General features: G+C 51.0%; 8 protein-coding genes across 8 annotated transcripts; 4 read left to right on the top strand and 4 right to left on the bottom strand.

Moving 5' to 3' along the window:
- Positions 1-135: 135 nt before the first annotated feature.
- On the top strand, positions 136-979 carry ubc2 (E2 ubiquitin-conjugating protein RAD6; the record flags this gene model as incomplete). Its single annotated transcript, XM_056631221.1, has 4 exons — positions 136-177; positions 401-465; positions 518-742; positions 856-979. 4 exons carry the CDS (start codon positions 136-138, stop codon positions 977-979), a joined length of 456 nt encoding a protein of 151 aa, XP_056486772.1.
- An 820-nt stretch (positions 980-1,799) lies between these two features.
- On the top strand, positions 1,800-4,842 carry N7509_006583 (putative kinesin family protein (KinA); the record flags this gene model as incomplete). The annotated part of the gene is made up of 5 exons (XM_056631220.1): positions 1,800-1,804; positions 1,863-1,888; positions 1,949-2,043; positions 2,110-4,535; positions 4,599-4,842. The coding sequence occupies 5 exons, from the start codon at positions 1,800-1,802 to the stop codon at positions 4,840-4,842; spliced, it is 2,796 nt and encodes a 931-aa protein (XP_056486771.1).
- Positions 4,843-5,658: 816 nt separating this feature from the next.
- N7509_006582 (ankyrin repeat domain-containing protein) lies at positions 5,659-6,189 on the top strand (the record flags this gene model as incomplete). Its single annotated transcript, XM_056631219.1, has 1 exon — positions 5,659-6,189. One exon carries the CDS (start codon positions 5,659-5,661, stop codon positions 6,187-6,189), a length of 531 nt encoding a protein of 176 aa, XP_056486770.1.
- A 151-nt stretch (positions 6,190-6,340) lies between these two features.
- N7509_006581 (uncharacterized protein) lies at positions 6,341-6,763 on the bottom strand (the record flags this gene model as incomplete). Its single annotated transcript, XM_056631218.1, has 1 exon — positions 6,341-6,763. One exon carries the CDS (start codon positions 6,761-6,763, stop codon positions 6,341-6,343), a length of 423 nt encoding a protein of 140 aa, XP_056486769.1.
- Positions 6,764-8,152: 1,389 nt separating this feature from the next.
- N7509_006580 (uncharacterized protein) lies at positions 8,153-9,491 on the bottom strand (the record flags this gene model as incomplete). Its single annotated transcript, XM_056631217.1, has 2 exons — positions 8,153-9,219; positions 9,242-9,491. Coding segments are annotated over 2 exons (1,317 nt in total), but the record flags the coding sequence as incomplete, so codon positions are not given.
- A 621-nt stretch (positions 9,492-10,112) lies between these two features.
- Positions 10,113-10,856, bottom strand: N7509_006579 (EF-hand domain-containing protein; the record flags this gene model as incomplete). Its single annotated transcript, XM_056631216.1, has 3 exons — positions 10,113-10,292; positions 10,353-10,648; positions 10,733-10,856. 3 exons carry the CDS (start codon positions 10,854-10,856, stop codon positions 10,113-10,115), a joined length of 600 nt encoding a protein of 199 aa, XP_056486767.1.
- Positions 10,857-11,661: 805 nt separating this feature from the next.
- N7509_006578 (transmembrane 9 family protein) lies at positions 11,662-13,835 on the bottom strand (the record flags this gene model as incomplete). Its single annotated transcript, XM_056631215.1, has 4 exons — positions 11,662-11,729; positions 11,797-12,232; positions 12,311-12,648; positions 12,731-13,835. 4 exons carry the CDS (start codon positions 13,833-13,835, stop codon positions 11,662-11,664), a joined length of 1,947 nt encoding a protein of 648 aa, XP_056486766.1.
- Positions 13,836-14,359: 524 nt separating this feature from the next.
- Positions 14,360-15,520, top strand: lcp5 (small subunit rRNA maturation protein LCP5; the record flags this gene model as incomplete). Its single annotated transcript, XM_056631214.1, is given in 3 exon segments — positions 14,360-14,568; positions 14,601-14,694; positions 14,711-15,520. The coding sequence occupies 3 exon segments, from the start codon at positions 14,360-14,362 to the stop codon at positions 15,518-15,520; spliced, it is 1,113 nt and encodes a 370-aa protein (XP_056486765.1).
- Positions 15,521-15,686: the final 166 nt, after the last annotated feature.

Raw genomic sequence — 15,686 nt, 5'->3', positions numbered from 1 at the left:
ATTGAACGTTCTCTCTCTCTTCTCATGCTTCATCTGGCGTGCTCGACCGTCACACCTAGATCTCCTGCTCCTGAAATTGCGGCAGAACTTTCTCATTGATTATTACCAGCTCCTCCCGCTCACAGATTTATCATCATGTCGACCTCTGCCCGCCGCCGTCTCATGCGAGACTTCAAGGTATGTCGATGTCATATACTGCCCGGGGCAGTCTACGGGGAAATCGCGAGATTGGCCACCCACCTCATTGCAGATACTGTTTTTACGTTCGATAAGCAGCTGCGTTAGAAGGGATTGAGTTTCTCATTTCTCCGGAGACCCCTCGCCCTTTTTAGTGCCCCAAGGTTCCCCGTTATCGGTCATTTTGCCCCTCCCGCTAATCCATTGGCTTTTGTGACTTTAGCGTATGCAAACCGATCCTCCCGCTGGTGTCTCTGCCTCTCCCGTTGCCGATAATGTGATGACATGGTATGTGAAGGTATCTTTCAACCTGGTGTTCCTTTTTCTAACGCATCCATAGGAATGCCGTTATCATTGGTCCGGCCGATACACCCTTTGAGGATGGAACCTTTCGCCTCGTGATGAACTTTGAGGAACAATACCCCAACAAGCCCCCTGGCGTCAAATTTATCAGTCAGATGTTTCATCCCAATGTCTACGGAACCGGTGAGCTCTGTCTCGACATTCTTCAGAACCGATGGAGCCCCACCTACGATGTGGCGGCCATTTTGACGAGTATTCAAAGGTACGGTTTAGCTTACAAGCTTACTCTTTGTGCCCATCGAGTTATCTTTCTCTCTCCCTTCCTTTCCCTTCCTCTCCCTTAATCATACTGACTCGTTTCTTCTTCGATTTCAGTCTACTCAATGATCCCAACACCTCCTCACCGGCGAACGTCGAAGCATCGAACCTGTACAAGGATAATCGCAAGGAATACATCAAACGCGTCCGCGAGACCGTAGAGAAGAGCTGGGAGGATTAGAAAAACTATCAAGGCGTGACCTGGAGCTCAGTTTGTCTTTCTCTTCGCCTTGTTTGCTGCTTTGGACAAGCACGCTGGGGTGGAAGGAAAGAGTTGGCACCGGAATCGGCCATTTGATCTGCACAGCGTGGGGTTTGGGCGCCTGGTTTACATTCTCTTCTCTTATGATTTCATTTCATTTCATTTCTGTCCTGGATGACTTTTTTCATGTGCATTATGGTTCTTCTAATGTGGTGTCCCTTTCTGGTTTCTGTGATTTACCTTATTTTACCCCCCATAGCTTATTTGCATTAGCCTTTGAACGGACATTTGACGATTGATTGGCAACCTTGTCATGTACATGTACATGTAAATACAAATGTAAACATAAAATAGAAATATAAAAATAGAAATAGAAATAAAATTAAAAATAAATGTAAATATAAATGTAGCCAGGGATTAAAGTTGAGGATGTACTCTGCAGATTCCCTGCAGACACAGGAGGAAGCGGAGGAAGCGGTCGGCCAAGAGAAACTCCCAAACGGGCGACCCGTCAACATTGGAAATCCACTTCGACCTTCTTCTTCCTCTTCCTCCCCCCCCCTCCCTCTTCACCAGGGCCCTTTGTTTACTTCTTTTTTCTTTTTCTTTTCTTTTTCTACCCTGTTTCCTACTGGCTGTGCTTTGTGGGTGCATTTCTCGTGGAGGTCACACACCCATACAGAACACCCCTATTCCTCTACTTCTCGACCCCCCCCCCGGGATTTGTCTGCCCCTCCTTGGGGTTGTATTTTTTTTGGGATTTGTTCGCGAGAGAGGTGATCGTCACTGAACCGTAAATATGGCGTGAGTTGGCTCCCACAGCAACACGTCGGAATGAAATGTCTCTGACTCGATCTCTCAGGTCTGCGGGGTCCAACACCATTAAGGGTACGCACAATGTGGAAGATGCGGTGGAGCGAAGAAGGCTAACCCCCCCAACGCGTCTAGTCATCGCCCGATTTCGACCTCAAAACAAGGTCGAGTTAGCCTCCGGAGGTCAACCGATCGTTCATTTCGAAGGCGAGGAATCATGCATGATCACGGTGAGTCAATGGAGAGCTTTCTGACCCTCTCGATATCTTGAAACACTGACACGGGTTACGGTCTAGTCCCAAGAGGGTTCGGGTGACTTCACCTTTGATCGGGTGTTCCCCATGGACTCGGCTCAAAGAGACATTTTCGACTTCTCGGTCCGACCTACGGTTGACGATATATTGAACGGTTACAATGGAACGGTGTTTGCATATGGTCAGACCGGTGCGGGAAAGTCGTATACGATGATGGGATCCGACATTGACGACGATGTGGGAAAGGGTGTTATCCCCCGAATTGTCGAGCAAGTCTTCGCCAGCATCTTGACGAGTCCGAGCAACATTGAATATACCGTGCGGGTCAGTTATATGGAAATTTACATGGAGCGGATTCGTGATCTTCTCGTGCCACAAAACGACAATCTTCCCGTCCACGAGGAAAAGAACCGCGGAGTCTACGTCAAGGGATTGCTGGAGGTATACGTGTCGAGTGTGCAGGAGGTCTACGAGGTGATGCGCCGTGGTGGAAATTCGCGAGCCGTGGCCGCGACCAACATGAATCAAGAGTCTTCTCGTTCGCACTCCATCTTCGTCATCACTGTCAGTCAGAAGAACGTTGAAACTGGGTCTGCCAAGAGTGGTCAGCTGTTCCTGGTCGATTTGGCTGGTAGTGAGAAGGTTGGAAAGACAGGAGCTAGCGGCCAAACTCTGGAGGAAGCCAAAAAGATTAACAAAAGTTTGAGCGCCCTGGGAATGGTCATCAATGCGCTCACGGATGGCAAATCGACACACATTCCGTACCGTGACTCCAAGCTCACTCGAATTCTGCAGGAGTCGCTCGGAGGTAACTCTCGAACGACGCTAATCATCAATTGTTCGCCCAGCAGCTACAACGATGCCGAAACCGTATCCACCCTGCGATTCGGTTCACGCGCCAAGGCAATTAAGAACAAGGCGAAGGTCAACGCTGAGCTGAGCCCGGCCGAAATGAAACTCCTCCTGCGGAAAGCCCAGACTCAAGTCACCAATTTCGAAACCTATATCTCGGCCCTGGAAAATGAGGTCTCAACGTGGCGCAATGGTGACAACGTCCCCGAAGATCAATGGACCCCTGCACGCGGCAACGAGATCGTCAGCGCGACCAGAGCGGAGGCTCGTGCCCCTCGACCCGGAACGCCATCTCGTCTTCAAGAAACTGCTCGCGCGGAAACTCCACGGCCCGATTCCCGACTTGGAGACCGCTCCAGCACGCCCAGCCTGGTGCTGGAGAAGGACGAGCGGGAGGAATTCCTTCGCCGTGAAAATGAATTCCAAGATCAAATCGCCGAGAGGGAAACACATATCGTGAATGTTGAACGCAGTCTCCGTGAAGCTCGAGAGGAGCTGAAGTCAATCAGGGAGGGTGCCGGACGATCTGGAAAGGACAATGATCGCCTGACTACCGAGGTCAATGAACTACGCATGCAGCTTGAGAAGGTGTCCTACGAGGGCAAGGAGGCTGCCATCACCATGGATGGCCTGAGAGAGGCCAACTCCGAGTTGACCGGTGAGCTTGATGAGGTCAAGCAGCAGCTACTCGACGTCCGTATGAAGGCGAAGGAAACCACTGCCGCGATGGATGAAAAGGAGAAGAAGAAGGCAGAGAAGATGGCGAAGATGATGGCTGGCTTCGATTTGGGTGATGATGTTTTCTCGACGAACGAGCGTAAGCTGCAGGGCCTGATTTCGCGCGTGGACGCCTTGCACGAGGTCAGCGCAGCCGGTGAGACTATTGCACCTGACGACGTTCTCGAGCTTCGAACTAGCTTGCTAGAGACCCAGGGATTCATTCGCCAGGCAGAGCTGACGATGAACGATCGAGGTGAGTTTGGCGATCTGCAGGACAGTCGCCGAACGGAGCTAGAGCAGAAGCTGGAGGACGTCCAGAAGGAATACGAGGATCTTCTGTCTCGTAACCTCGGCGATGGAGATGTGGAAGAGATCCGCGAAAGACTTGAGAAGTCCTTCATCAGCCGGAAAGATACCGAAGCCGCCGCTGTCGACGAACTCCGAGCTGAAATTACCCGCAAGGACGAGGAAATGAACAAGCTGCGACAGAACCTCGTTGACACTGAATCACGCACCTCAACCAATGGCACTGCTAGCAAGACACTTCAGCAGCAGATTTCCGAGTTTGATGCTATGAAGAAGTCACTGATGCGGGACTTGCAAAATCGTTGCGAGCGAGTCGTCGAGCTCGAAATCTCGCTGGATGATGCACGGGAACAATATAACAACGTACTTCGCTCATCGAACAACCGCGCCCAACAGAAGAAAATGGCATTCCTTGAGCGCAACCTTGAACAGCTCACTCACGTTCAACGGCAATTGGTTGAGCAGAATAGCAGCTTGAAGAAGGAGGTCGCCATTGCAGAGCGCAAGTTGATTGCACGAAACGAGCGTATTGCCAGCCTCGAGAGCTTGCTCCAGGAGAGCCAAGAGAAGTTGACCCAAGCCAACCACCGGTATGTTTCTTTCCAGCAAAACTCTTATGATAATTTGGTCTCAAATACTTACTCTATTCACAGATTTGAGGCTCAGCTTACCGCCGTGAAAGAGCGCCTGGAGGCTGCCAAGCAAGGTTCCACCCGCGGTCTGCCCACAATGGACGGCAGTGGGAGTTTCAGCTTTGGAGGGTCTCGCATTGCAAAGCCGTTGCGCGGGGGCGGCGGCTCAGATGGGCCGCCGCCCAATGCGAACGTCGCGGGTGTTCAGTCGCAGGAGACGACTGGCAAGCGCACGAGCTGGTTCTTCGGTCAGGACCGCAAGTGATCGTGATGGTCTAATCACGCCCTCGGAAGAGTGCTCGTCCTTCGCGATGCTACTCTTGAAACTCGATGACTGCATCCCGTTCACCCCGGATATCTTTCAATTTGTCCTTCTGTCGCTGGCCTTTGGCTGACCTGATCTTGCTCTACTCTGCTCTCACCTAACGCCGTCCCACGAGTCTCATCTATTTTGTTTTCGTTTCTTTGCTTTGCCCGGGACAGGCGAGCCTGGTTCATTCCCCTCGTCCTTGCTGACGTTGCTCTTTTCTTCGTTTCCTTTTTTTTATCCTATTTCAGTACATTAGACCGCGCCCTGCTTGCCTGTCGGGGACTGGAGATTCATGGATCTGGATCTTCGCGATACCCTTTGTACATCAAATTCAGATAGAATGCAGCGAAATTGGTATGTAGCCTACGATGAAGATGGCTTGGTACGATCAGTTCGACTGCGTCGAGACGATGGTGTTATGTTTACTATATACTGCGACAGTTCCACATTTCGTTGTTTACCAGTTGATTCCCATGCTTAACACTTGAAGTCATTGAATGCCATTTTAGACACCAAGGGCCATAAGTATTCAGAATGGTATATTTAAGTAGTACTTGGTATGGATAAGCCTTCAGGCCACCTGTACTGTAGATCAGAGCTTGAACACTGTCAGTTTACTATTGGCCTGTTGCTGCCTGATTCTACTAGCAGCCCTGGAGTACGCCTCGTGATAGACTGCCGCTAGTAATTGGTATAACAAGCTTCACTTTCCAATAGTCCATCCTTTAATCCCTTCATATATTTGCATTTTACTACACAAACTTGAACCCAATGCAATTCCTATCCCTCCCACAGGAAATAATCCTCCTCATCACCAGCAAACTAGAAGCACTAGACCTCGCTCACCTCCTCCAAACCAACAAATTCCTTTATCGAATGCTACACCTCGAACTGTTCAAGAACAACATCAAGACTACTGGCGGCCTCGCCATATCATTTTACGCATTCTGGGGCTATGAAGATTGTGTACAGGATATGCTTAACTTAGGCGCCGTAGTCGATATCCCCAATCCCCGATGGAGAAATTATTCTCCTCTCAGGCTTGCTCTGAGTCGACACCATGGACCCGCGGCCCGACTCCTCATTGACCATGGCGCAGATGTTAATTTGAGTCGTTCCCCGACGCCGTTGGAACTCGCTATTTTGATGGCCCCGCCGGATGATCTGTCCATGATTGAGCTGTTGCTGGATCGGGGCGCGAAGGTTAATCTCCAAGGGTCTCGTGACCGTACAGCATTGTTTAAGGCGGTATTCTATGGAAATATGGAGGGGGTTGCTTTGCTTCTGGCGAGGGGGGGCTGATGTTAATGTTTGTGAACGTAGTGGACAGTCGCTGTTGACGCTTACTCGGAGTATTAGACCCGAGAGAGTGGAGTTTCTTCTTGATATGGGAGCTAAGGAGTGATATGATATTGAAGGAATGAAGTTGTTGATTGGTGCTTTTGTCAAGTTATTACTTCTTTGTCTTCTTCTTGGATCTCTTTTTATCCTTCGTGGAATTGGGTTGAGATTTGGACATGCTTGACCGTGTGCGTGCTGAGACAAGGTCTTTGATTTCTGGTGCATCCTCGCTACTAGCTTCGCTGTCCACAGCAGATGTCCCGTTTTGGAATTTCGCTTTGAATCTCGTTTGGTAAGGGACGGGTCTTTGCACGGTACCTCGACGTCGTCTGCGTTTCCCTTTCCAACTCTCGTCATTGCCAGAAGTTTCGGCATCTTCGATGAGTTTCCTCTTTGGTTTTGCTTGGATAGTGCGCGGTTGGGGCGTGCCTGGTTCAATTTGTTTTCGAGTACTCTCGATGGGAGTTTCTGTAGGCTTCGGAACCAGAGGTTGTGGGATATCCCCCTCTATCGTGTCCAAAAGGCGAGCTCCCATTGAGCCACTTAAAAGGAATACCCTGAAGTCGACGAGAGAAAGATTCATATGGCCTGAGGGATATTCGTTTCCAAACTATATTGAATCGTTTGAATGCCGTAATGGTTTTGCCCGGATGTATTAAGGCGTCGATGAGAGCTGTATCCAATATTGCCTCATAGAGATATATGTGGTTTGGATCATTGAGCCAGTTGTGTACTAGTAAACGTGGCTAAATTGCATCAGTGAGAAATATTCCAAACCCATGCCACTGGGGACTTTAGAGAAAGATGTAGGACTCGACATACTGTAAGAGTCTTATTGGACGATGCACCTTTGTACTTGAGGCGGAGAGTTTGAGCGATTCCCAATAATATGAAGAGGAGAAATGGATCTTTCCTCCAGCTCAGCGGTGTATATGGACCAGAATCTTCACCCAAGACTTTCTCTCCCGAGCGAAGGCGGCGCGATTGATATTGATGACCTCGAAATTTCCTCAGCTCGTCGTAGTTTAGATAGCCTATAGCCCGGGGTGGATCCTCTGCTAGGTGTGCTTTGATGTGCTTGCGATCACTGAATATCTTGTAATCCACCGGGATATCAGCCAAGTCTCGACGGATCTTGACTTTTTGAAAGAAGAAAGGACGCCCTTCGCTGTGAGTAGAGTTAGTTCTTCGAAGGTGTTTCCCAAATGGGGTGATGAATCTCTCATCGAATGGGATCTGTACCGCAAATTTGAATAGGGACCCTTTTCCCATGAAGGACTCCAGGCGAGGATATCCGTCAGACATTCTAATCGTGTGGAATGATGGGGGTGGATGGCGAACATCTCCGTCAGACTGGGCCGTCTTGCCGTGGCCAGTCGAGAACAAGGTACGTTACCCACCCAGTTATGATCTTTGTTGTAGTCCACATAGTCTGGATCGACATTTTGAAACTGACACCCGAGTCTCTTCAGTTCTGTGTTGCTCCATAGCGAAGGGTATCGCCATAATCCTGCTGCGACAAGACGGCGACAGAGTGGTTGAGGTTTTGTGTCAGCCATCTCTAATGTGTCGAAGGTGAGGGAAATAAGAAAATGGCTTGCTGAAAGTTGTTGTAAGACATATTATTTGGTTGTAAAAAGGAGTGTTCCTTCTTTGAAAGACCCCTTTGATGGTTGTCCTTTCACATTGAGATCTCTTTGTTCATAACAGGAACAAACATTCAAATTAATCAACCTGCAGCGCTTGAAAGGAAGTTAGATTTACTACTACTAGTGGAATCTCGTGTTATGGTACAAATGTTATCAATTATATTTTGGGTGTTACTAGTCATACCACCCGGATATCTTCCCATATTAACAAAGCGGTTGAACGGACATATTTGAGAAAGGAAGCAAACAGCTCTATCGAGAATGCCATGAATCGTCTAGCCATCATCGACTAAACTAACCCGGACTCCCGCCAACCCCATAGTGGTCGCGATTCGATCCATCCAGTCGGTAGTCGGGGACTGACGCGTTTCTGGAGTGACTTGTGACTCGATCATCAGTCGTGATCGGTCCGTGGAGCCTGGGGAGCCCGGGGGCGTCAGAGGAGGCGAGTTGTTCTTGAAGCCTGGGCAGGTCCCACGACTGCTGTCAGAGCCAGAGCCAGAGCCAGAGCCAGAGCCAGAGCCCATTCGATCCGAAACCAAGCGGTTCTCGGCCTCGGCCGAACTCCGCTGAGATGGGTCAAGGAGGATAATAAGGTAATTTGACATTAGTATAGCTGAGCGGATGCCTTGAACAGATAGGGTGGAGAATCCGTCAAAGAATAGATGGGGAAGGGGTCCGATGAAGTCGGCCTCAGGCTCCCGGCCCGCTCGTAGGGTAGAAACCGACATGCTGAACTCGGTATGAATCCCTCGCAAGGCTGCGCGCGTGGCGAGAATATCTCGGAGAAGGGCTGGCTGCTCTCGTTTCTGGGGGAGATCCTGTAGATCTCGCATGCGCTTCACGAACCCCGGCAATTTGACCACCTGCCGAAAGGCCCGTTCTGTGATATCTGTGTAGACAGAGGAATCGGGCTGTTTGGCGTTTTCGGCGGCGATCATTTTGTTGAGTTCCTGCCATTCGGGGTCCTCTAAGAAGCATGGCTCGCCGGTGACCAGCGCTGCGGTCACCAGAGTGTTTCGTATCGCGATGTACAGCGCACACCCGAATCCTTGTAAGTGCGCCTGGGGCCCACGAAGTCGCATCATCGCCTGTATACCGGCAGCATGGTGGATCCACCCATCTGGGGTGGTGCATGCGTGCATCTCAAAGACGGTCAGGGCAATGGCGGCGGAGAGCGCCTCGTCCGATTTGGCGGTCTCCACCTGATTCAAGAGGTTGGAGAGACCGCGGAGGGAACGGTGGTAGCACTCGCGACTGGCGTCCAGATACCGGGGATCCTTGTAGAGACTGCCCGTATAGATGGTGGTCAAACTGCGGATGGCCCAGTCAAAAGGGGGAGCTTTTGATGGTGCACCTCCCACCCACATATTCGACCCAATTGATGGGGACTCTCGTTTCCGTGGCCTTGAAATAGCAGGGGAATGCGGCCATCACAAAGTTGGTATAAACCTGGGTTTGTTGCGCGGAGACGGTTTTCGCGACTAGCGAGGGCGCCACCCTGTCGTCCAGGGGAAGGACGGCGAGATAGCGCGCATCTGAACGACCGGTACGTGTGACGAGAGATTCCGAACTGCTACTCGAGGTCGATGCGGAATGAGTGGAGCGTGATCGGACTGGTAAGGGTGAGGTTTGCTGGTGCTGGTGCTGAGACTGAGCTTTGGATGGTTGCGACCGCGGGAATCGACACGGTAATTGGGCGTCATGGCATTGCGAACAAGGGGAATTCCCATCACACTGGGGTCAGGTCAGGTCAGAGTAGAGAAGAGTAGAGTTGAGTTGAGTTGAGTAGACAGAAGGGTCCACCTGATGAGGCTCTGCAGAGATGACTAGGGTGGCGGGGATAGTGGGATACAGGAAGAGCAAGGCACTAGTAGTAGTAGTAGAAGAAGAAGAAGAAGAAAGGAGAGGCCTACCTGGGGAGAAGGAGAAGAAGAGGCACATCGCAAACAGCGGCGAGGCGCTGGGACCATACTGGGTCAAGGCATTGAGTATTAAATTGAGGCGAGGGAGTGAAAGAGAGAAGAGAGAGAGAAGAAGAGTGAAGAGTGAAGTTGGGAAGAGTTGAGTGGGGGTCACCTGGTCATTTACGAGACCCCAGTAGTAGTATACAGTAGATACAGTAGATACAATATACTCTTCAATAGATAACTTAATAATATGAATAATGAATAATATGCATAGCAAAGACCGAATTCATTACAATTGCGCCAGACACTCCCAGTTCGCTGCCTCCTATACCAACCCATCATACAGCGACAGTGCGCTGACAATAGTCTCGTCCCGTTTACTCCCTTCCTTGAATTCTTCAATGTCCAGACTGCCATTCTCGTCCTTGTCCATCATTCGGAAGATCTTGCGCACCCGTTTCTCAGGGGTATCCTCGTCCTCGGGCAGCTTGACCATCGAGCCGACCTAGAAGAGTATATTGTTAGCATGTTGTGCGAATATATATATGAAGACCCATAGACACACCATCTTGTAGATCGCCTCGACAATGGCCAGCATCTCGTCGTAAGTGATCTTGCCATCCCCGTCAATATCATACAGTTGAAAGGCCCAGTCCAGCTTGTCCTCCATCTTGCCCCGCGACGTCACCGACAGGGCGCAGATGAACTCCTTGAAATCAATCATTCCACTGTTGTCCGAGTCGAAGACCCGGAACACGTAATTGGCAAAGGACGACGGATCTCCAAACGGGAAGAATTGTCGATAGATCTTCTGGAACTCCTCCTTGGTCAATGTGCCAGAAGGGCAGTCCTTGAGGAAACCTGATGATGATGACGCAGTGGCGTTAGTCGGAGTAGAGAGAGAGAGAGCGCGAGCGAGGGCGAGGGATAGTGGTGACCACCTACCTTTATACCATTGCTGCAACTCCTTCTTGTCGAAATGGGTTGCTTTTTGCAACTCGTCCAGCTGGGTGGGCGAGAGCTTCGATTGCCTGGGAGATTGGAGAGTATTAGCACTGCCATCTGTCATGTATTCATAGTATAGACGATAGACGAAGGAGTTGGAAGAATATCTGCTCCCGACTGACAACCACCAAGTCCAGTGGGAGGTTCCAACAACGCTCAGCAGAACAAATCATCCATCGTGCATTGTTCCAGATTGTTCGATTGTTCCGCCGTTCCGGCGCGTCGGAGATGAGGAGGGGAGGGGGGGGGGGTCGCAGTACTTACGACTTGCCCATGATCAAACACCCGTCACTAAAACTGATCAAGACAGTTGGTAGCGCATGTAAGTCAGCGAGGGGATCGGAGACCTCGGGATTTTTGTTTCCCCCTTGTAACTTTTTTTTCGTGTTCGGGTCCGGAGGGAAACTAAGTTGACGCGCGGGGTAGAAATGGAATCGGGGGGAATGTGTGGCTGAGTTGTGGCGGGGGCGGGCAAGGGATCGAAGCACGCGATCGAGGGAGGGGAGGTAGACGAGTGTCACAGGAGCAATTCGACGAAGAAGTCGGAGTAGGGCAAAATAAGGAGAGCTGCAAGGGGAGAAGCGGAGTGGAAGTGGACGTGGAAGTGGAGAGAAGGGAAAGTGGCGAGGGAAGGGGAAGTCCAGAACATCGGGGGTGCCGGGCTTGGCGGTACACTACAGTCCGGCAGGGTATACTAAGTATACTCTACTCATTACATCTAGTATAACTTGAAGATAACCTTGAAGATAACCTTTAGGAGATCCTTACTATGAACATGCTATCAAGACACTCCTCCAATGATCGGAAAACAATCAAGTACTGGTACGCATCCAGACCCCTGGATGATGCACCACAACCCAGTTTCACCACTAATCCACCTTGATCGATCCGTAAATACGGTGGATGAAGGCCCAGCTAGCAAAGAATCCAATCGAGCCTAAAGCAAAGGTGAAAGAAAGAGAATTAGCATGAGTCCAGGACCAGAGGAGAAAAGAAAGACAAACCGGTGAGAATGAAAACGACGAATCCAATCAGCGCCGAGTAGCCCACATAGAGCACCGCACCCGTGAGCCCACCAAAGCTCACCCGTGTCGCCCAGAAGATGAGCGCGTTGAGGAAAACATATCCACCCGTCATACCAGCTCCCGCAAACGCGCGCCAGTGCCACCGGTAGTTCTCGGCGCAGAGCAGGAAGTACACCAACAGGATTGTCGTGGCCGCCGAGGTGATGATCATCAGCCCGTAACACAGGAACAGGAACCCAAACATGTAGTAAATCTTGTTCGTCCAGAGCGAAGTCATGATGAAATACAACTCAACAAAGATGGCCCCGAAAGGAAGAATGCCCGTCAGGAAAATAGAGGGAATCGTGCGGAGGCTTCCCGACATCAGTGGCACCTGACGGGGGATTTGGTTGGTTTTGGTCGGGCCTTCAAGGGGCTAGATAAGGAGAGAAAGATCAGTATGAGCATTCGCGAGAGAAACAGAAAAAGGATAGGAAGATAGGATGAAACATACGGCTTGACGGAATCCGATCCAACTACCAACCACACTCAGTGGGACACTGATGACGAACCAAATCAAAAGCAGCGCAAGCATCGTGCCAAAGGGAACAGCTCCACTAGAGCCCTTAGCCCAGACAAACAGATTCAGGAGGAAGAACACGCCGAAGATGAATCCCGGAATCAACAGCGGAGTCATGACAATGTTGCGCTTCCATGCCTCGCCGCCAAAGGCCTTGTACACACGCGATGAAACATATCCACCAATTGCCCCGAAGACGGCGGAGATCAAGAGAATGGCAGTTGCAAGGAAACCGCGGTTGGCAGGGGAAAGAAGACCCAAGAGTGCGAAGACTGCAGAAGAGTTAGCGTTAGCCAGAGGCGCAAAGATATTTAAGCAGCGGTAGTAATTATAATGAGCAGTTCAGTCACTTACCAACAGTCACACCAGTCATCATGAAGAGCTGAGCGCCATTGCCCAAAAGCACACTCAACAGCAGAGGAGACTTGGGACAACGGAATACATCGCCATGGACCAACTTCCATCCGGAATCTTCCTGGATACCGTCCTCGACCGCGGCCGAGGTGCCATCAAGATCGTCCAGGCTGTACTCGAGTCGATTGTAGCGCGCAATATCCTTCTTGAGAGCACGAACCAGAATCATGCTCACCATTCCAACAAGGAAGACGACAAAGACGGCAGAGTTGATCAGCGAGAACCAGTGAATCTTCGGGTCGTAGACATGCAGGTACTTGTCCCAGCGGGTGGCCCAGGCCGTTCCCGATTCTCTCCAGATCACGCTGTAGGTCCAAGTGACGGTAGTATCTCCATCCTCGCTGAGAGTCAAGGGCTCCCCACGAGTGCCACAGTTTGCGCCCTCCCCTTCGGCAGTCCCGGCACGGGCATCCTTGCGGCTATCGGGCTGGACGAGCACTCCGACGATGCGGTATTTGTCCTTGCCGCCGAACCCGACACGGTGGTAATCGATGATAATGTCGAAGTGGTTGTTGAGCAAAGCGACCCCATTTTCATCTAAACTTCCCAGGGCGAATCCCGGGTTGTAGAATTCCGTACCCGTGTTGGCATCCAGGTTCAGCTGGGCCGCTGGCAGTCCGTCAATGAGCCAATTGATGTTGTATCCCTGAGCAATACGACGGTTGGTAAATTTGGCATCGCGGTCCTCGAAGGTCACTTGCTCGCACATCGCCTGACATGTCTCATTTTTGGCCATATGGACCTCGAGCGGAGAGGTATAGATGCGGTCTCCGAAGAGAATGCTTCCAAGCGATTCTCTCACATCCTTATAGCCATCTTGAGGGCGACAGAAATGGAATGCTGTGTGATAATATTCGAATGAGAACACGGAATGAAGCTGGTCATCGCGCGATAGTCCGGGAGTCAAGCTGTTGACAAAGACCGGTACGGATTGATCCTTATCATAGGATGTGGGAGCAACACCGGGAAGATAAAAGGCGGATGATAGAGAGGGTATCGCGAGAAGAGCTGATGCGAGGAGGGGAATTTGGTCGGAGAAACGCATGATGGGGGGGGGAAGGGGGGAGTTCAGTTCAGCCTCATGTGTTTGTTCCCTTTCCCTGATTATAAAATTGTGAGATTAGTCGTTAAGCATGCAACGCGATCATAACATTCCAATTGAAATGGTAGTAATATCCCGCATGAGAGTATGGGTGTGGGTGGGCGAGAGTGAGTGAGAGTTGAGGTTGAGGTTGAGAGTGAGAGTGAGAGTGGTGTAGTTCAAGAAGAACAGAGTAGTTCATTTGAAGATGCGACTGCCTATGACGAGTGGCTGATGGCACGTGATGAGATAACGACAGAGTAGTCACGTGGTGATAAGCAGAGCTGGTGTCCCGAGAGCCCCCTTTCAGGAAGGCGGAGAGAGTGGAAAGGCGGTGGGTACCGCGGGCGATTCTCGTGCCGGCAATTGATTATGTCAGCGGAGATAGAAATAATTTTCCATCTCCGAATGCCAAAGAAGACTCAGACCTGAAGAAAAGTTACTCGGTTCTCTGTTTGTCGCTCTCCAGCAGAACACCCACACCCACTATGGCTTCCACAGAGACTGCGCCAGCCCGTGCTCGGAATCTATCCGCTCTTCTTGAGAATCTCAACTCTTGCTTAACTACCGCTGGCTCATCTCTACCCGTCTCCCACAAGGATGCGCCCTCCGATGTTTCGATTGAACCTCCGCAGGATGGCATCTCCCTCCTCGACGCCAAAAGCGAGATTCTTCTCTCTCCTACCTCCACAACCTCGTTTTCCTGATCATTCATCAATTGCGACAAAGCCCTTCCAAACAGAGCTCGGATGCTGCCGACAACTCCCTCAGTGATGATGCAGTGAAAAAGCTCGTCGAACTCCGTGTGTTTTTGGATCGCGGTGTTCGCCCACTAAGAGGGACGACTGAAGTACCAGGTGGATAAGGTGATCAAGGCAGCAGAGGATGCGGAGCGCACAGATCGCCCTGTCAAGTCAAACAAGCCGAAGCAGGCTAAGAAGGCCAAGGGCTCGGACGGTGAGGGCTCGGAGGACGAGAGTGGAAGCGATAGTAGCGAGGATGACTCGGAGGACGAGGAAGATTTGGACGAGATGGCATTCCGCCCCAACATTGGTGCATTCGCCAAAGCCAAGGCTGAGGCCCTACAAAACCAGACCAAGCCCACCAGGGCTGCCCAGGACGCACAGGACGCCCCCAACGACGGTATCTATCGGCCACCGAGGATCATGCCCACCGCACTCCCCAAAACAGAGACCGAACGCCGTGAGCGTGAAGACCGCCGACCTAAGAGGTCCAATGTTATCGACGAATTCGTCAGCGCCGAGATGTCGTCCGCCCCTATGGCTGAACCCAGTATCGGAAGTACGATTATCGATGGTGGTCGCCAGACCAAGTCCAAGCGGGACCGCGAGCGTGAGAACGAGCGAACCACATACGAAGAGTCCAACTTTGTCCGACTGCCCAAGGAGACCAAGAAGGATCTGGCGAAGCGACGCGGCGGCCACAAGGATTCTACCTTTGGTGGAGATGAATGGAGGGGACTTACGGAGGGTGCCGACCGTATCGAACGTCTTACCCGGCGATCGAAGAATGGCGGTGCTGTGCTGGATAAGAGTCGTAAGAGAAAGGCGAACGAGCGCAGCGACGGTGCTGGAATGGGTGATATGTTCGACAAGCGCCGCAAGAAGATTGACACCTGGAAGCGGTAGATTATGTGATATGGCGATATTCAAGTTGCGACATTATGATTACTATATTTCTTGTTCATTTTTGGGACCGGATTTCGAGTCTAGGATCATTCATCGACGGAGTTGGCATGGCATTCCAAAATCCATTTTCACACTGATACTATTTCAGTTCTCTATTTTATTGCAC

Source organism: Penicillium cosmopolitanum (genome assembly GCF_028827165.1).
Source record: "Penicillium cosmopolitanum strain IBT 29677 chromosome Unknown utg000008l:1.0-4398992.0:1.0-4402845.0, whole genome shotgun sequence".
Lineage (NCBI taxonomy): Eukaryota > Fungi > Ascomycota > Eurotiomycetes > Eurotiales > Aspergillaceae > Penicillium > Penicillium cosmopolitanum.
The sequence above is the reverse complement of the archived record's forward strand: the minus strand, read 5'-3'. Positions and strand labels throughout refer to the sequence as shown.